General features: G+C 38.5%; 1 protein-coding gene and 1 long non-coding RNA gene across 2 annotated transcripts; both read right to left on the minus strand.

Moving 5' to 3' along the window:
* Positions 1-9,712: 9,712 nt before the first annotated feature.
* Positions 9,713-10,388, minus strand: LOC131301678 (uncharacterized). The gene is made up of 2 exons (XR_009191388.1): positions 10,294-10,388; positions 9,713-10,129 (listed from the first exon to the last, which is right to left on the minus strand). It is a non-coding gene; the product is annotated as an uncharacterized LOC131301678 (long non-coding RNA).
* A 1,151-nt stretch (positions 10,389-11,539) lies between these two features.
* On the minus strand, positions 11,540-12,213 carry LOC131299713 (uncharacterized). Its single transcript, XM_058325292.1, has 2 exons — positions 12,200-12,213; positions 11,540-12,164 (listed from the first exon to the last, which is right to left on the minus strand). Exons 1-2 carry the CDS (start codon positions 12,211-12,213, stop codon positions 11,540-11,542), a joined length of 639 nt encoding a protein of 212 aa, XP_058181275.1.
* Positions 12,214-20,903: the final 8,690 nt, after the last annotated feature.

Raw genomic sequence — 20,903 nt, forward strand, 5'->3', positions numbered from 1 at the left:
TAAGGGATATGTTTCTCCCATTTCCAGCCGATTCTCTCTCTTTCTCTCCCGGATTCCCGCCGAACATCACCCTACCACCACTAATTACCACCCTACTCCTCCCTCCCCCATGACAGCCGAACCACCTCCTGCCATCTCTCTATTTTCCTCTGCACTTGACAACACCTTAATACCCAATGGTTCCCATTTTTCTCCCCGAATCCAGCTGCTACTGCCACCACCTAGCTAGCGGCATAGCCAGAAAATCGCACCAATGGGGCACAATTCATACATGCGACTTTATTATGAAAAACAGAAAATTATCTATCTCCTTTTTACGACTTAACATGCCTTGATTTTTCTTTTGCACTATTTATTCAAGACTTATTTCTATTTAAAAAGTGTTTAGCTATTAGATAATATTAAAATAACAAGGAAAAAAAATAAAAATATCATATCTTGCAGATAAATTTATAAGTTAATCATCTTCAAATACAAAAGAGAGAGGTCTTATTAAAAGATTTAAGAAGAAAAATAAAGAACTAAGGGAAAGGGCGAAAAGGAGCGTTGCTTGATTTGCATTTTCTGATAAGACAATAATCCATACTTATAATTTCTTGAACACGTGGTGGTTTGGAGGGACGCGGGGGCTCTGCTGCCCACCCCCGCGTCCCTCCAAACCACCACGTGTTCAAGAAATTATAAGTATGGATTATTGTCTTATCAGAAAATGCAAATCAAGCAACGCTCCTTTTCGCCCTTTCCCTTAGTTCTTTATTTTTCTTCTTAAATCTTTTAATAAGACCTCTCTCTTTTGTATTTGAAGATGATTAACTTATAAATTTATCTGCAAGATATGATATTTTTATTTTTTTTCCTTGTTATTTTAATATTATCTAATAGCTAAACACTCCAAACCGTATGGATGTACTCGTACGTTATTGCACCGTTTTGGTGTGGTTTGGTACCGTAACGAAGGACTCGTAAGGTATTGTACCGTTTTGGTGTGGTTTGGTACCGTATGGATGTACTCGTACGGTATTGCACCGTTTTGGTGTGGTTTGGTACCGTAACGAAGGACTCGTAAGGTATTGTACCGTTTTGGTGTGGTTTGGTCCCGTATGGATGTACTCGTACGGTATTGCGCCGTTTTGGTGTGGTTTGGTACATTATGGATGTACTCGTACGGTATTGCACCATTTTGGTGTGGTTTGGTACCGTAACGAAGGACTCGTAAGGTATTGTACCGTTTTGGTGTGGTTTGGTACCGTATGGATGTACACGTACGGTATTGCACCGTTTTATTGTGGTTTGGTAGCGTAACGAAGGACTCGTAAGGTATTGTACCGTTTTGCTGTGGTTTGGTACCGTATGGATGTACTCGTACGGTAGCAGCCCCTGCCCACACTCACACACACTCACACACGGCACCGTTTCGTTAAAAAAAAAAAAAAAAACTCTTCCGTTTGCAATCCTAAGTAGCAGAAACGTGATTATGAGAGCCTTATAGTTAAAATTTAATTATGTCTCTTTAGAATAATATGATCAGAATAATAAGATCTTCACGTCAATTCAAACGGATTGAAAATTGGAGCACTTAATTTTTTAATTATATTTTTTAATATATAAACGGTTTAAAAAATTAAGTGTGCCACTTTTTAATTCGTTTCAACAAGTACGAATATCTTATTATTCTAATCATATTATTTTAAAGAGATATAATTAATTTTTGTCTTTAGGACTCTCATAATTAAGTATCTGCTCTTTATTTAGGATCCTGTAGATCAGAAACGTGATTATGAGAGTCCTATAGACAAAAGTTAATTATATCTCTTTAAAATAATATGATTAGAATAATAAGATATTCGTACTTGTTCAAACGAATTAAAAAGTGACGCACTTAATTTTTTATAGACCGTTTATATATTAAAAAATATGATTAAAAAATTAAGTGCTCCAATTTTCAATCCGTTTGAATTGACGTGAAGATCTTATTATTCTGATCATATTATTCTAAAGAGACATAATTAAATTTTAACTCTAAGGCTCTCATAATCATGTTTCTGCTCCTTAGGATTGCAAGCGGAAGAATTTTTTTTTTTCTTTAACGAAACGGTGCCGTGTGTGAGTGTGTGTGAGTGTGGGCAGGGGCTGCTGCCCACCCCTGGGCAGCAGAGCCCCCGCGTCCGGTTTGGAGGTGAATGTTTAGTGAATGGAGGCTTCCTTATGAGTAATTTAGTTATTTAGTGATTAAAGGACCTTACTAGATTGTGCCCCAACACCCTTCTCCATCACATATTTATATTGGATTCATAGTATTTATTTTTGAGTCTCACACGAATATGTGTTGAAAAAGAACATATTGAGATACCATCTGGTGATGCCCTCAATGATTTTTCTTTTTTCGAACGTGATATACTAAAACTTCTAAGGTTTTTTTTTACAAATGCAAAAAAAAAAAAAAAAAAAAAAAGAAGACAAATCCATCCAGTGGGGGCCTGTGCCCCCACTGGGCCTCATATGCCTCCGCCACTGCCGCCACCTCCCCTCCATAGCCGGCTCCTTCCATCATCACCACCTCTCTCCCTCCACTTCCTCTATAAATACCTCTCTCTCTCTCTCCATCCGAAAATCACAGCATACACGTAGACCCTCTGCTGCCCCCAGAAACAAGAAAGAAAGAGAGAAAACTTCACTCCATTAATGGAGGTTTAGAGAGAGAAAGTAAAAGTGGGTTTCGGCCCTACACTAATTTGAACACAAATTCGAGCTACCCATCTGCTAACATACTCTCAAGCATCTCGGAACCTATTTCCAATCATCCCAAGCCTTCCGTCCCGGTTGTCTTCTCCGATCGCGCCGAAAATCCACCGAAACCGTTCACCGTAATTTCTGACCGAGTTCAAGGTAGATTAATCTCTATCCTACCTGTCCCTAAGAATATTAGGGTGTTAATGTGTTAATTTTTACGTTTGGAGGTGAAAGGAATCGAGCCCGTGGATCAAATTTTCCAAAAATGGCCGAAACTCATTTTCTCTGCATTTATACTGTTCATAGCCGTTTGTTTTTAAAAGATTGGTAGCTAAATTACAGATTTCTCCTTTGCCTTTTAAAAGGTTATACTTCGGCCAGTAAAGTACTACGTAATTATTAGTGGTGTTCCTTTTACAGTCAAACCCGCCGTATGATTTTGACCCAAGTTACTATGTTTTGGTTACTTCTCCTACTGCTAATAACAATAAAATGTTGTAAAGTAGAAACGTATTTTGATAAAAAAAAAAAAAAAATCTAGTCTGATTACAGCACAGTAAACACCTTATAATATGTTGAGTAGATGCTACAAATGTTCTTAACAGCATAACAATTATTATATTATTTTATTGTGTTTCGATGATAAGAAAATCGTTCATTAAATTTTTTTTAACAAAAAGTGAATGAGTTTACTAAAACTAAATTTAATATAAGAATAATTCCAAACACTATTAAATAAGATAAAAAAAAATTACAAATGTAGAGTTATTCGCTTACAGTAAGACTTATTGAATATAATTTCATCACATGCACTTTATTGCACACATTAAATGCTATGATGTTATTCTGTTAATTATGTTATGATATGATCTTGAACTAAGGAATTATGTGAATTTTTGCTACAATTGAACATGCTAGTTTGGACTTAGGTACATGGGATAATTGCAAGTAGTGATCACATAGACGATAATAAGTAAATGATGAAATGGTAAAGTAGATTGAAGAGTTTGGGGACGGTAAAGGACCCCAGGTACAGTATCTGGGGAACGGTAAAGGACCTCGGATACAGTACAATACCCTGCGGAAGTGAGAATAGTAGCATTGTTACGTGAGCCCTAGTCGTGGAATGGCATGGTAAACTACCTGTCATGGTCATAGGTGATTCCAAGCTAGGTACGTAAACTTGGGTTCATTCACTTAGGACCCCGGTGCAGGACAAATAAGAGGGAGTGAACCCATGGGACGATCATCACTAGTGGTTGGAGAGGATAGATCTGGTAGAAAAAATCTTAGATTACACGTAAGGTTAAAGGATAGTAAGAAAAGGATGACGTATTATATTACTGCACTTCTTTTATTTTAGTTGCTATAGCATCCCTGCTAGTTATAAAGTAAGGGGTTGGTAGGGTAAGATTTATCTACGGAGTGTCGACTCACGGTGTTTCCACGCTAGGTCTTGAAGGAGATATTGAAGAGCAATACGCCCAACTAGAGGGAGTGATTTTTCAGTGCCGAGATCCTACGTGGTACCCGCTCGGCGCATCCGAGCTGTCCGATACATTTTTGGATGGCTTGGATTGAAATCCTCTCTCTCCTCTCACACAACACTTTCTCTCTCCAAATCTGAGCCATTCAAACACTCAATGGACAGCTCGGATGCGCGAGCGGGCATCACGTGGTACTCGCTCGGCACTGAAACTTTTTTCCACTAGAGGACTCATACCCCCCACTGAAGACTTCCCGATCCAGAAAGAGGAGTTTGTCAAGCCTTGGGTTAATTACTAGTAGAAAGCCTGATTTTAATTTGAAGTATTGCACTCAAACTTTCAAGTATTGTAATCTTAAGCGACTAATGTTGTGTGACTAATTTTAATTCTTTTGTAAGACTTAAATGTTGTTATCTTTATCTGAATTTTTAAGACTTCAACTGATAAACTCTGTCTTTAAAAGTTATTTTCATTTTTAATATTATTAAATCATTTGAAAAAGATTTACTAGATGTTTTCGAAAATCGGGGCATTACACTACCATTTTTTGGATTATATACATATCTTTGTGTATCTCTATATCAGTAAATCAATTTCTTTATAATGGTGAGAAAGGAAGATACATGACGGATTGAGTATTTTCACATCCATTCTCATTAATGAAATTAGTGTTGTATCCGTTCGATGCACGAGATAAAAAATGATCACATTTGTATTTTTTTCGACTCTGTGTATTGAACGGGAACAACGCTAGTTGATATCTCGCTTGTTCAATGTATGCACTCATTGCACTGGAACACTTATATCTACTGTTATGAATTAAACAACAAAAAAAAATTAAAAATATATTTTTATTTTTATTTTTTTTGTTTATGAAAACTCAACTACCTATTTTCCTAAAATCTCTCTCCCATATTCACTCACCCCTTCCCCACGTTTCTCTCTCACCTCCCCACGTCTCTCTCTCTCCTCCACACGTTTCTCTTTCTCTATTTTTATACAAGTAAAAATAAAAAAATCTAGAAAATTAGTATTTGAAGTTTGAAGAATGGCACTAACAAATTTCTATAATATATTAATAGATAGATAGATAGATAGATTCCATCCTGTCCTGTGCTGTTTTTGCTATTCAGAAAAGTACTAAATGGGATTTATTTTTCCCCCATTGCTCTCTCACAAGCACAAAGGGCTGTAAAGTATAAAGTGAATTTCAACAGCACATCTTCCTCCATTGCTTCTTTTTTCTTCTTTGTGCAAAGTTAGGAACACAATTCTTTTACAACATTCTTAATAACGGCTCCGTTTGTTTCGATGTAAAATGTTTTACAATGAAAAATATTTTCTATGTAAAATATTTTTTCAGAAAACAAACTTCAAACTTTTATTTTTCGGTATTTAGTTGACACTTGAAAATATTTTCAAAAATCAATAAAATAGTGTATTGGGGGTTGGGGGGGGGGGGGGGGGGGGTGGGAACTAAGCAGGAAGACAGCGGTTTCGGAAAATAACTTACGGAAGATTTAAGGGTAAGTCATTTTCATCCAATTGATAAAAAATATTTTACATGTAAAATGTTTTCCTCATTTTTTACACAACTAAATACCGGAAAATAGGTAAAATATTTTACCGAAAAATATTTTATGTCCAAACAGACAAACGAAGACAAATCACATCACAACTCACAAGTCAAACTTTTATTCATCGACAATATTAAGATTTATCATCCTGTGATCGACCATTTAGCAAGTCAAGAAATGGTAAAGTCATAATGTCATATATTGTTAGATAACATTTGTGTGGTGTTTTTTTTATTTTATATTCGAGTATCTATGAAATAATTCAAGTGATTTAATGGTGGCAATACATTACGGTAAAAAAAATGGTTTGGACACCATTATAACAATTTTGTCAAAATTTAATAAATTTTATGAACATGTAAAAAGAAATTGCATAAAATAGCCTCAAACTATTAGAGATGTACTTGTGTTTTTCTTCTGAATGATCATCTCCGGCCTTTACTCAACATTCTATTCAAATTTTGGTTTGAATGAGTAAATGCTTCATTTGTTATGAATCGCTCTAATGGACAAACCAAAATCGAAACACAAATTTTAGTAATAGCTTCATTAATGGTATAGTTTTAGTAATAGCTTTATTAGTGGCATAGATCTAACGGTTGTCAATAAGCTAAGAAAAAGATACGTAGAAAAAAGAGACTTTAATGCACCTTTTGCACTTTTTAATACACTTTCACACACTTTCACACACTTTTCACACATTTCAATGCACTTTTAAACCTTGATGACAGCCCATTGAACTATTTTTAGCATTTTCGTGATGGTTAAAAAATGGTCAATTGATAGAGAGTAAAGGCAAAAATGTTGTTAGAATGCAATAAACAATTGTGTCCAAAGCCGATAGACCTAGACGTGGAACGACTTGTTTCTGGACTCTAGAGTGGTGTTCAGTTTTTCTAAGAACTAATTTTTTTTGGGAATTTTTGTCATGGTCTTTTTATTTATTTCATTGTAATTTTTACTAAATTTGGGTCAAATTTATATATCATATTGTTTGTATCGATGAAAGAAATTGAAAAAGTATAAAAAAAATAGATCAAAGTTGGGAAAAATTTATACAAGACGACAAAATAGACCCCAAAAGACAGTCTTGTCACCTAAAAAACTATTTATTTCTTCTTCTTCATCATCTTATCTCAACTTTTGTCATCTTCAGTCTATAATTTTACAATAAGTCTAGGTACCAAGAAACCCACCCTTGCCCCAACCCAGAATAGCTGACGTCAGCTCAAGTTTAAAAAAATAAAATAAAAGTAGTGAAATTTTGAATCGGCCCTTAAAAAAATTGTCTTGTGCGAAAACAAAACAGTGAGATAGAAGAGAAGACGGAGCCCGACCACCAACCACACCTCCACCATTGTCGACCACTAGCCTCACCACCACCACCGGTGGCCACCAGCGTCACCTCCACTCCGGCGACCATGAGCACCACCGGTGACTGACCTGTTGCGAAAACTGGCGCACCAGCGACTTCGGACGAATTTTGCCTTCGCGACTACACACTGCCAAGGTCTCTCTCTGTTCGTTATTTTGTTCGTCTCTCTCTCAATTGAAAGTTAGGGTTTTGGTTTCTTTGCTTTTCCTGATTTCGTTTCTGCTTGGAATTGAAAGATGAGATTTCAATTGAAAGTCAGGGTTTTGAATCCAAATTGAACCACATGTACAAATTTACTCAGCAGGCATTTTGGTCCTCCCATTTTCATCGTAACTACATTGCCTTTGCCGAAATCAACTGGAAACAAGTTATTCCAAATAAATTAGAAACTTTTCTAGACCGAATTTTAGAATGAGTTAAATTTTTATCTGCAAATTATGGGAGACACTCCTTCAATTATACTCCTAAGCGGGCTGTACAAGATAAACAATTCAACTTAATTAACAATTATTGTTGTAACTATGAGATCCTGACCATGAATTAGGTATTGAAAGTATATATATGATAATATCTTGGCATTTGTTCTACTCATTTTTTGATTGACATTTGGAGCTACACTAACATGAATTGATTGTTCATATGCGTATACCCCACTGGATTGATATTGTGGTTTGCCAAGATAAGCTCATGTCATAATTTTGGGATAGTGGCTTTTACACTTGATATTTGGCATGCAATGATATTGCGGTTTGCCGAGATAAGCTCATGTCATAATATTTTTTTTTCTTGAACATGCAGGTTTCTGTTGCCATTTCCAGCATCTTTGATGTTACCGGAGTCTGTTCCGTCGACAATGCCTCCTCGATCGTCGAATCAAGATGAGATAGATACTAATGAGGAGGAGGTATGGAGTGTACACAATGAAGATGACGAAGAGGTATCGAGTGGTTCTTTAGAAAAAAAGAGTGATGAGATAGGTACCAATGTGAACGGAAATGAGTTAACAGAAAATTTTGAAGTTACAGTTGAGCAACCAAAGGTGAGAATGATGTTCGACACACCAAATGAAGCTATCTATATCACTCAAGATATGCTAAAGAAAATGGGTTTGGTGTGGCAAAAAAATGTCACAAAAAGGGAAGAGATGAAACCTTGAGGCATGTAACTTTTGAATGTAGTCACGGTGGAAAGGCAAGGGTGAGAATAGCCAATCCGGTCAAACCAAGGCTACAAACAAAAGCTGATTGTCTAGCTCGCCTTAATTTTGATCTATACCCGAATGGAAAGTGGATGTTAAATCGGGTTGCCTTGGAGCACAATCATGAACATAGCCCGGGAAACTCCAAGTTTTACAAAAGCAATAGGGTTCTTGATGAACAAGTGAAAAGAAAGCCCATATTGAATGATAAAGACGAGATTCTGTTGCATAAGACTTATGACTCACTTCAGATTCAAGTGGGGGGACATGATAACCTTCAATATAATCAGAAGGATTGCTGAAATTTTTTGTGGATACTGAGCGACATAAATTACTTGTTGAAGGAGATGTTGAGGAGATGCATAGTTATTTCATGAAGATGAAAGCCAACAATTTTGACTTATTTTTTGCCATGGATTTGGATGATGAATGACGACTAAGGAATGTATTTTGGGCCGATGCAAGGAGTAGGGCAGCATGTAAGGAGTTTGGCGATGTTGTGACATTTGACACAACGTACTTGGTAAACAAGTATGACTTGCCGTTTGCTCCATTTTCTATCATTTCAATTTTGAGTTTCAATGTTGGTACACTTCATGATTAGGTGCTGAAAATTGAGTTTCACTTTTAGTTTCTGGAGTGTTGGAAATTGAGTTTCTGGAATGTCCTTGTGTCGTGTCCGTTTCCGTATCGGACACGTGTCAGACACGGCTCCTTTTTCTCCTCGTCATCAAAAAGTTAGGATTTCAAACTCACTTAAGTATTTTTGTTACCTCTTGGCCCTCTTTTTCGACAACATACACACCAACACAAGTGTCTAAATATAATTAGCATATGCAAAAAAGTATAGGTCAAAGCAGTTTGGCTTGTTGTTACATTTTCAGCAAAAGTTGCTCATTACCGTAGCCACAAAATAGTGTAAACATTTCTATGCATTTTCTAGCAAATGCAACACAAGTTTTTTTGTCCTCTGCAAATTTCATGTTGATCCTGTAGTTTCTATGAGACTAAGTTGTTTACTGATTGACATAAAGTTGGTGCCAATGCCAAGTTCATGATAATGCCTAGAGCTGGCAAAATGGGACACTTGTGGACACAAGGTAGTTTCTAGTAAAATTTGGGCAGCACCTCCCCTATTTTTAGTCCTAATCTGACGTCTCGCGTCTCGTTCAGTACAACAAGAACAACATGTTATGCACAAGCTCACACCGGGCATTTATCATCCTAATTACCATTTACAAAGCCAAAGTCATAAAATCATCAAGCACATTAAAGTTTAAAGTTTTGAAACAACAAAGAAAACCAAGCACTGTCTTCAGAAAATCACGAAAGCAACAAAAAAATAAATAGAGCAAACTATGGCATTCACTAGAATGATGAGTGTAATACATAGTCTTCCGAATACAAAAACCATTATACGGGCGTTACATTTATCCTCTCCCTTAAGCTGTAAACAAAAAAAAGAAAAGAAAAAGAACTACTACTACCACCCTCACTATCATCCTCCTCATTCTCCTCGTCTTCTTCATCATCCTCCTACTCGCTACCGATCTCCTCTCTGTCCTCATCCTCGTCATCGTCGGCATCGACACTAGAAGATGTTTGAAGCATCATTAGGATCTTCACAGTAGCAGATCATTTTAGGCCATGATCAAAAAACATCTCATCACCATCACACCAAAATAGCTACAACATGAATGTGTTGCGGCATGATACAGGTCTTCTTATTGTCCCTCGCTACGTTTTCGGCCAATTCCAGCACCTGTTAAAACAAACATCAGTTAGGCCACCTTCTATTTATACAGGTAAGCCAAATGTGTCTTCAATTTAAGGCTTCTAACGTCTCTAAGATGGTTCACCCTAAATAGTATATAAACATGTCTCCAAAAGGAAAATACAATTCTAATAACTAACATGAAAACATACAGTGAACTGGAAGTATGGACCGATAACAAGTGTAGTTTGTTTCCGTAATCATTCTTTTATGTGGATGTGCACCTGTAATCGTTCTTCTGGCTTCATCAGCAATATTAGTCAAAATGCACTCTGTAAATAGTATATAAACATGTCTCCAAAAGGAAAATACAATTCTAATAACTAACATGAAAACATACAGTGAATTGGAAGTATGGACCGATAACAAGTGTAGTTTGTTTCCGTAATCATTCTTTTATGTGGATGTGCACCTGTAATCGTTCTTCTGGCTTCACCAGCAATATTAGTCAAAATGCACTTTGAATGGAATTTGTCTAATGCAACATGAAAGGCCAACTTTAATGTCATAGGGGCCAGTTCGATCGATTAAGCATAGGTAGGACTACAAGCCACTGCATTTCTAACGTCTGAATGCAACAACTGGTGGAGAAATCACATATCTGTTTTGCAACCAGTCCCGCAAATATGAAGAAAACAACACCTTGGGAATGAAGTATTGCCAATCCACTCACTATTAGTCTAGTGAGACACATATCTCCTCATTATATGACTCCAAGCAATTCAACCTGGCCTACAAGTCCTATGAATTTTAACTTTCACGATTGACATTGAAAATTACACAATCTACACTAAAATGGAATCTTGCAAAACTCTAACAGATTAAGCTTTTGGTTTCACATATTTACCATATAGTCAATAGATTCACGCAAAAATTGAACATATCAAAAATCTTATGTTTCAATTCCAAGCATAAACGAAATAAGGAAAAGCAAAGGAACTAAAACCCTAACTTTCAATTAAAACTAGGCTCGACCTGGGCACAATCCCGGGAAACTGATGCAGCGCGTGTATGAACCACAGAAAAGAACGTGCAACAAAGATTTACACAAACGATATAAGTTAGAGAAAACGTTCTCTGACTTTGATTTTATTCAATAATAATCAACAACTGTCGTGCCCTGAAGGGTTACAACTTATTAAATAGTGCGGAAAAAAAACCCTAATCCTAGTTGATTCGTCCAAAACAGAAGCAGAATCAATCAAAAGTAAAAATTACCAAAAATGGAAAAAAATACCTAATTGATTCGTTCAAAACGGAAGCCAAATCAATTAAAGGTAAAAATTACAAAAAATAGAAAAATTCCGAATAATAACAAAAAAAAAGACCAAGTATCAGTGAATATTCACTAGATTCCTTTTGAGAGGGAAATCAGTGAATATTCACTGATTTTGCCAATTAGTGAATATTCACTAGTTTTGCCACTCTAGGCTTAAAATGCTTAAAGCAGCACTCTTCTATGGCCACTACATCATCCTCCCCCTCTAAAAAGAAATTCACCATCGAATTTGCTTCATCATCAGAACTATCCCCTCGGAATGGGATCAAGTGCTTGACATTAAACACATCAGCAGTGTGAACACGACTAGGAAGCTTCAGACGGTACGCATTTGGACTGATTTTTTCGATGATCTCTACAGGTCCAACCTTCCGGGCAGTAAGCTTGTTGTACTCATGGGCAGTATATTGATCTTTAGTGAGGATGGCATACACAAAGTCCCCAACCTCGAACTCCACCAGGCGCCGCGTCGTATCCGCGACCTCCTTATACTTTGCAGTGACCCATTGCAGGCGCTGCTCAGTATCCTTATGAACCTGTTGCAGACGTGTGATGAACTCTTCAGCCTTCCCATGCACTCGCTTTGGGTCAGGAATAGGAGCTAGGTCAAGCGGAGTTCGCGGGTTAAAGCCATCGACAACCAGGAAAGGGGAAAGTCCAGTGCTACGGTTAACGGAGTGGTTAAAAGCAAACTCAGCTTGACACAACTTCTGGTCCCAACTCTTGAGATGGTCTTCCACCAAGCTGCAAAGTAGATTGCCCAAGGAATGGTTCACCACCTCAGTCTCGCCATCGGTTTGAGTGTGGTAAGTCGTACTGAAATTGAGAGCGGTGCAGGCCAACCTCTACAAAGTCCTCTAAAAGTGACTTAGGAACCGAGTGTCACGATCAGAAACGATTGAAGAAGGCAGCTTGTGTAAGCGATAAACCTCTGTGAAGTATAACTGGGCTACTTTGACAGAACCTGTAGTCGTCTTGCAAGCAATAAAATGGGCCATCTTGGAGAACCGGTCGACTACGACGAAAATAGCATCATTACCATGTTGCGTACGTGGTAACCCCACCATAAAATCCATAGTGATGTAGGCCCAAGGCTGAGAAGGAATGGGCAATGGCATGTACAAACCCGAATTAGTGGCTGATCCCTTGGACACTTGACAAATGTGACACCTCTTTACAAATCTGTAAACATCCCGCCGCAGAGTCGGCCAGAAATAGGACCCAGACACCAGTGCAAGTGTCTTATCACAGCCCACATGCCCCTCATTGTGCAATTCCTGAATAATTTTCAAACGGAGGCTAGAGTTCGAAACACACAACAAGTTTCCTTTGAACAGAAACCCCTTCTGCACATGAAACTCAGATTGACCGCCACCTGCGATCTCCTCAAGCACAATAGAGAAATACTGATCAGCTGCTAACAATTCTCGAAACGCATCAAAATCGATTACCTTGGCCCGCATAAGAGTAAGGAAGTTGGCACGGCGACTGAGGGCGTCAGCGACCCTATTCAAAGCCCCCGACTTGTGCTTGATGGAGAATGAGAACTGCTGGATGTACGCAGCCCGCTTGGCATGCTTACTGGACAACTTATCTTGTGAATTAAGGTACTTCAATGCCTCGTGATCAGAGTACAAGACAAAATCACAATGAATGAGATAGTGATACGAGTGCTTCAGGGCTTGGACCAATGCATAGAACTCCACGTCATAGGTGCTGTAATTTAGTTTTGCCCCATTCAACTTCTCACTGAAATAGGCCACTGGCTTGGAATTCTGACTGAGGACAGCCCCAATCCCTACCTTCGACGCATCACAATGTAACTCAAAGGGATGCGAAAAGTCCGGTAAGACCAAAACCGGAGTGGTAGTCAACTTTTGCTTGATTCGTTGGAATGACCAAGAGGCTTCATCACTCCATGTAAACCTGCCACCTTTCATACAATCTGTTATAGGAGCCATGATAGTACTGAAATTAGGTATGAAATGGTGATAGAAAGCCGCCAGGCCATGGAAACTCCGAATATCAAACAAGGTCCGTGGTTGGGGCCACAGCCGAATTGCCTCAACCTTGGACTCGTCCACAGAAATTTCATCCCTAGATACAACATATCCAAGGAAAAGTACGGAATCTGTCATGAAAATGCACTTCTTGATAGCCCCAAATAACTTCTCCGCTCTTAATACGACGAGAACTTCCCGTAGATGCTGCAAGTGCAAGTCAGGAGTGGCATTATATACCAAGATATCATCAAAATAAACTACAACAAATTTACCAATGAATGGACGAAGGGCTTGGTTCATGACTCGCATGAAAATGCTTGGTGCATTGGACAGGCCGAATGGCATCACCAACCATTCGTACAATCCCTCTCTAGTTTTGAAGGCTGTCTTCCACTCATCCCCTGGCCTGATCCTAAGCTGATGGTAACCGCTCTTCAGATCTAGCTTAGTAAAAATCTGTGCTCCCCCAGCTGATCCAGTAGGTCATCTAGCCTTGGTATCGAAAAGCGGTACTTCACTGTAATCTTGTTGATGGCTCTACTATCAACGCACATCCTCCAAGTGCCATCTTTTTTTGGGGTTAACAACGCAGGGACATCACGAGGACTAAGGCTTTCTCGAATAAAGCCCTTAGCCAGTAATTCCTCCACTTGATGCCTTAACTCTTCATGCTCTTTCGGACTCATCCGATAATGAGGCCGATTTGGTAAGCTGCAACTAGGCACCAGGTCAATCTGGTGCTGAATATCCTGCAACGGTGGCAGATCATCAGGTAGCTCAGCCGGGAACACATCTCGAAATTCCTCCAGAAGAGGCTCAATGACTGCTGGAACTTCCTGATCTGTCTGGACTTGTGAACCCTCTTTGGCAATCAACACAAACATCACTTTGCTGGTTGTAAACTCCTCTTCGAATTTTGCTTTTGTCAGAAGAGTGGTACCCTCCCCATTGTGTGATTTGGGTACAACCTCCTTGGAAGGCAACAATACAATCTTCATACCACTGAATGATAGAGAGTACGTGTTGGAACCACCATCATGCTTAACCTTGCGGTCAAACTGCCAGGGTCACCCCAACAGTAGGTGACATGCATCCATTGCCAACACATCACACCAAATCTCATCCCTATATTTTGTACCAACTGAAAAGGCTACTAAACATCTCTTAGAAACTTTAACTTCGTTACCTTTCTTCAACCATGACAGCTTATAGGGGTTAGGATGAGCCTCTGTCTTTAATCCCAACTTCTAGACCGCCTCTTCTGCCACCACATTCTCACAACTCCTTGAGTCGATCACGAATCGACACACCTTGCCTCCGATGGTGCAAGTGGATTGGAACACATTACTGCGGAGCCATGAATCACCCCTAGCGTCACGAGGTGCATAACATAACCTCCGAACCACTAGTAAAGGCCCAGTATCCCCCACAACCTCCTCCACATCGACGTCTGGGTGGACTGAGTGATGTGGTTCGTCAAACACTGCATCTTGCTCATATGATTCACAGTGGTCACTGACACTGACAATTTCGTCAGTGTCCACAAACAAAGCTTTGCCTGGTCGATCGCCCTTCCTACACTCAAAGGCTCGATGACCAGACTCTCCACACTTAAAGCACTTTGTCCTCGAAACGCTCACTTTATTTGCTGGTGGGACTGGTGGTGGTAGGGTACCAGTGGGTTTCACCGGGGCAGGGCTGGCCATGGGTCGAGTAACAACACCCCAAGGAACCGCCGCGGGCCTGCGGTTAGCCTGCCGCTCCAACTGTAATGCCCTCTGATGGGCATCTAAAATAGAGCACAAGTCAAACATATTCAAAGTAAACTGAAATTGCTCACGTAATCCTCCCACATACCTCGCAACCAATAGCTCCTCTGTTTCAGCCAGGTCATTCCGAGCAACCAACTGATGGAACTCCGTGGTATAGTCATCCACAGAACGCATATTCTGATGGAGGTTCTGCAACCTTTGATACATTAGACGGGAATAGTTGTGAGGAAGAAATGCCACCCGCATCTTTTTCTTTAATTTCTCCCACGAACTAATCTTGTCTTTACCCTGCCTCATCCGAGATAGTTTGAGTTGCTGCCACCATGCCGCTGCCCTACCCCTGAATCTAGTAGCGACTAGCGACACCCGCCTGTCATCCGGAGCCTGTTTAAACTCCAAAATCTCTTCAATGGCAGTGACCCAATCAAGGAATTCCTCCGGCGTCGAACCCCCTTGAAACTCAAGTAGATCGATCTTCAAGCCGGCTTCCCATTGTCGGTTATCACGGTGGTCAACCATGCACTCCCTGTAACCCAGGCTTCTTCCCCTTGGTTGATAGTAGCCCCCACCGCCAGTTTTCCCGACACTAGTTGCCCCTATGGCGAAAAGGTTGTCAGCCTCTTCACCATCCGAATTCTTGTCCTCTTCCTGAGGCTGCCGATCATACGGGTGATGGCGAGGTGGATTTCCCCCCAATAGACAAGGCAGTGATTTGGTCGGCTAGGGCGCCAATCGCGTCCGCCATCCGCTGCTCAAGCTGTTGAAATCGTGCCTCTGTTCATGCTTCCTGCGCGACGTCATCTCTTTCATAAACGTCCTCCACAAAAGCCGTACGATTGCTCCGTCCCCCTCGACTTCCAGCATGTCTCGCAGCCATAGTCGAGATCGAAACTTGGGCTTTTATACCAACTGATGCAGCGCGTGTATGAACCACAGAAAAGAACGTGCAACAAAGATTTACACAAACAATATAAGTTAGAGAAAACGTTCTCTGACTCTGATTTTATTCGATAATAATCAACAACTGCCGTGCCCTGAAGGGTTACAACTTATTAAATAGTGCGGAAAAAAAATCCTAATCCTAGTTGATTCGTCCAAAACAGAAGCCGAATCAATCAAAAGTAAAAATTACCAAAAATGGAAAAAAAAAAACCTAATTGATTCGTCCAAAACGGAAGCCGAATCAATTAAAGGTAAAAATTACCAAAAATAGAAAAATTCTGAATAATAACAAAAAAAAAGACCAAGTATCAGTGAATATTCACTAGATTCCTTTTGAGAGGGAAATCAGTGAATATTCACTTATTTTGCCAATTAGTGAATATTCATTAGTTTTGCCACTCTAGGTTTAAAATGCTTAAAGTAGCACTCTTCTATGGCCACTGCATCAGAAACCAGTAAAGAAATCAACAAACAAAAAATAACAGAGAAAGATGAACAAAGCAACGAACAGAGAGAGAGAGACCTTGGCTGTGCGTGGTTGCGTCGGAAGTCGCAAAGGCAAAAATCGCCACAGGTGGTGGTGCCGTTCAGTGGAGGGAAGGTCGCCGGTGGTGGTGGCGGTCGTGATAGTGGTCGCCGATGGCGGACGCGGTGGTGTGCTGGTCTGGTCGTCGGCGTCCTTCTCCCTCTCTCTCTTTCTCTATAGATGAACGCGTCTTTTTTGATTTTGATTTTAGTTTTTTTTTAAACTTAAAACTGACTTGGGTCCCAGTCCATATCAGCTATCATGGGTTGGGGCATGGGTTCATTTCCAGGGCTCTAGACTTATTCATAATTTTATATTTTTTCAATTCTTGTTTGACGATCTAGTCATTTCAACATAATGAATCTCCAGAAGATGTAATATTATATTCTAGTCTAATAGAAATTTAAAAAAAAAACAGTGTCAAGGAGTTGTAAAAAAAAAAATTAGGCTAAAGGGAGCATCTCCAATGTGAGCTTTTTAATCTCACGTGGCAGAGAGTATCCCTATAAGTTTTCTATACATTTAATCTCAACTAGGGTTTCGGTTGGTGGTGCGGAGAGAGAGAGAGGGATGTGCAAGTGTAGTGGCTGTGTGTGATTTTGAGAGAAGCTGGAGCCTGGTGCCTGGTGGTATTGTAGTGTGGAAATGATCAGGTTAATGGAGTCTAATTAATTATAGGAGAGTTCACATTAGTAGTTTTTCAAGAAACTGATTTCAGTACTTTCATTCTTTTTATTCAGACTAGACAACACTCGAGCATTGCATTTTGCGATCTATCATTTCGATTGAGGTGAGTGGTTAAAAATTTAATCCGTTCTTTTAAAATTCTCTTGAGCCTATTTATCCTTGACATGTTATTTGTTGTGATCCGATAAATATTATTGTTATTTGTTGGCCTCATGTTAAATGATGTTGACGTACCCTTTGGCATACAAGATTCATTGATAAAATTTCCAATTGATTGATTGCGCTTAATTTTATTGTTGTCGATCTGTTGACTCTATAATATTGTTGAGATTATGCAGCGGCACGGAGAATATTCTTAGTGCAGGTGACTCCGGTTTGTCGTCGTTCTTTTGTGCTTAGGACCATGTTTATATTTGTGAAAGTCCAGGGAAAAGGGAAAGGACTTGGGTAAAGTTGGGGTGACTATGGCCATTAGGAAAAAGACCCGGGTAAAGCTGTGATGACTCTAATGCTCAACGGATTAGGGAAAAGACCTGGGTAAAGCCATGGTGACTCTCTTCCGGATCGACTAAGGAAAAAGACCTTGGTAAAACCGTGGTGACTCTAAGTACGATGTTAGATCCAACGGGCGAAGCCCTGAGAAAATATTTGGCCATTTATAATTGGTAATGGTAATTATGGTTCTCAATTTGGTTTGGATTCTCATATTATTGTTGCTCATCTTTATGATATTATTGGGCACACTGTTTGGTGAAAAGGATTAATAATGTGATTCAATTATTGTTGTTGTTATTCATTAATCCGTTATTCATCTTGTGGATACTATTGGTTGAGTTGTTGATCTCTTTGTTCAATGTATGGTTTGTTTATAGTATTCGTTGAACCATCGACCTCCCTTATTAATTTGAAACTATTTTTTTTGGAGCCATCGTTACCGTTCGTTTATACATATGCCACTTTGTACCCTTAGCATGCTTAACTACTCATTGAGCTTTCAGCTGACGGATTTATGCCACATTTTTTTTCAAGTTTGGAGCATTGTAGTGGGCTCTGTGGTATTGTTGGGATCTCTAGAGCGTTTGCATTTTTATTTCTTTTCTCATGTCAAATAGCTTCCACACTTTTATTTATTGGCAATTCATTGTGAAATTTGGAGTTGGAGAATATCGGATATTGTGCCCATCTAGTTTGACAAAAATATTGGTTAAGGGTTTGCACATTTGCTTTAATAAAATATTCAAATTTTACTTTATTTGTTTGAAGTCGCTAAAAATATTTTTAATGAGGCTTCGTATTCCATGATTGTTACATAGTTCACGGCCGATCATGCTCACAGATTTGAGACGTGACATGTGGGATTCCATAAGAGCTTGGAATTCGATCTGAAATTCGAATGCTTCCACATTGAGTTAAATGGAGCTATATTGAGAACTCACCTTCCATTTGTATTTGTTATTATATATACTAGCTCAATGTTACTATCGCTCCACGCTTGCACATGGTGTTTGATAAAGGTCATTTTCATAGTGAAAAATTCATGTTTATTACGTGATAGCTTTTTGGCAAATGTGAAATTGGTGGAAAATAATTTTGGATAGTTGCAAACTCGCTATTAAGTTGCACCGTATCTTTAGGTACGGACAATTCCTAGTACATATATATCGCCGGTCAGTGCTTGTTAATTTTTCATCTTTGATTATTTTTGTCATAGCTTTTACATTTTAGATCCATCATTTCGCACGAATGACAAATTTAAAACATTTAACATGAATCCAAGAATACTCATTAAATTGAATTTAATACAAATTTAAAACATTTAACATTTGTTCACAAATTATGCATAGATCACGATTTGGGGCTTACGCCAAGTCCCGCACAAATAACAAACGATCCAAGTCAATCATAAAATTTAAAATATTTTTTGAAATGTCCCTAAAATTAGCTCAATCCGATATCTGTTAACACTCAATCCAATCTTCTAACTTTTTTATTCAGATTGTCGGGATCTAAAATTTGAATGAAAATTAGATGATTGAATTGAGCTAATTTTTTGCGAGGGCACTTGAAAGAATGTTTTAAATTTAATGAATGATTCAGATCATTAGTGACTTTGTGTGGGACCCGACGTGGGTCCCACATCCTGATATGTGTAGAGGAAATCTGTGTGGATAGCAGTGGCAGAGCCAAGATTTAGATGCGGGAGTAGCACCATCCAATAGAAATCCTAGATTTTGTTGTGGACTTTTTTTATTGACAAAGAAATAAAGGTTTGTTGCACCTCTTTTAAGGTATGCAAATACAAGACATTACGATAGTAACTTTTCTTGGTTGCTTACCATTCTCTAATTTGCATTTTTTATAGCATTTGTACAAAGTATTAGTTTTTATTGCCTACCCGTAAATACTTAGTCAAGCCACATTAATACATTATTCTATAAAAAAAATTATGTATTCGAATGGAGGAGAATAGCAGACAACATTTTTATCACTCAGAGTTGATGAGAGCCTACCATAAATCCTCTCCCTCACCTAGATGTGCAATGAAGGTGGATATCAAACCCTAACGAATAGGAGACACTTTACCACTATACTAGACCATGCACTTGTATGGAATTCTTCAAATGCTTATATTTAATCTTTTTATTGTTATGATAAATTACAGCTAACCCCCTCTAACTAACACCCTGAAACACTTAATCTCCTATAATTACAAAATTGAACACTTAACCCCCTCTAACTATTGAAAATCTATTCCCAGCTCATTTATGTTAGCATTCTGTTACGATTTGGATGGAAAGGGATACATGCAAGTCACATGCTCACTTATTTTAACTATAGAGACATTATTACTCGTTCCCCTTCTCTCACCCACTTTCCCTTCTCTCTTTCTTTGATTAAAAAAAAAACCCCGGAGTAGTACCACCATGTTCATAACGCGGGCTATCTCCTCCAATACCACATCCTCAGTATTTTCAAATGGCAAATGCTAATTGATGCCACTGGGGCACAAGTTTAAAAGCATTAAATAAGTTAAGAAGTTTGCAAAACACCATTGGTATAAACGTAGAGTTCTCCAATGTAGAGTTCTCACCCACTTGTATTAATTGTAATAGTACTAGATTTTTACAGTGTCACATTTGCCCTTGCTAATTGAAAGTATTTTAAATATTTATTTTCAAATGGTAAGAAATGCAGTAGGTTTTTGTTCTTTATTGCTAATGCTGATGTAGTTTGTTCTTAAAAATTAAAGTCAAGGTTTGTGCTTTAGTTATGAGGGATAAAATGAACCAATATCTACAATTTTTTTTTTCTAAATGATAACGTCAAAATTATTTTTATTTATGCCAAAATTTTATGGCCTTGTTCTCCCTAACTTTATTGTGGTATTGTTGTGTAAATAATATTTTTTGACTCATTTTTTCTTCATGTCAAAGACAACTCATTCTTCCTATTTTTTGATAATTTCTGGTATCATTTACTTCTTGTAACTTTTTTAGCTTTTCATCGTAAATTTTAGGACTAATTATTCGTCTCAACAAGAAAAATTAGGAAA

Source organism: Rhododendron vialii, chromosome 9a (assembly GCF_030253575.1).
Source record: "Rhododendron vialii isolate Sample 1 chromosome 9a, ASM3025357v1".
In the NCBI taxonomy this organism is placed as follows: domain Eukaryota; kingdom Viridiplantae; phylum Streptophyta; class Magnoliopsida; order Ericales; family Ericaceae; genus Rhododendron; species Rhododendron vialii.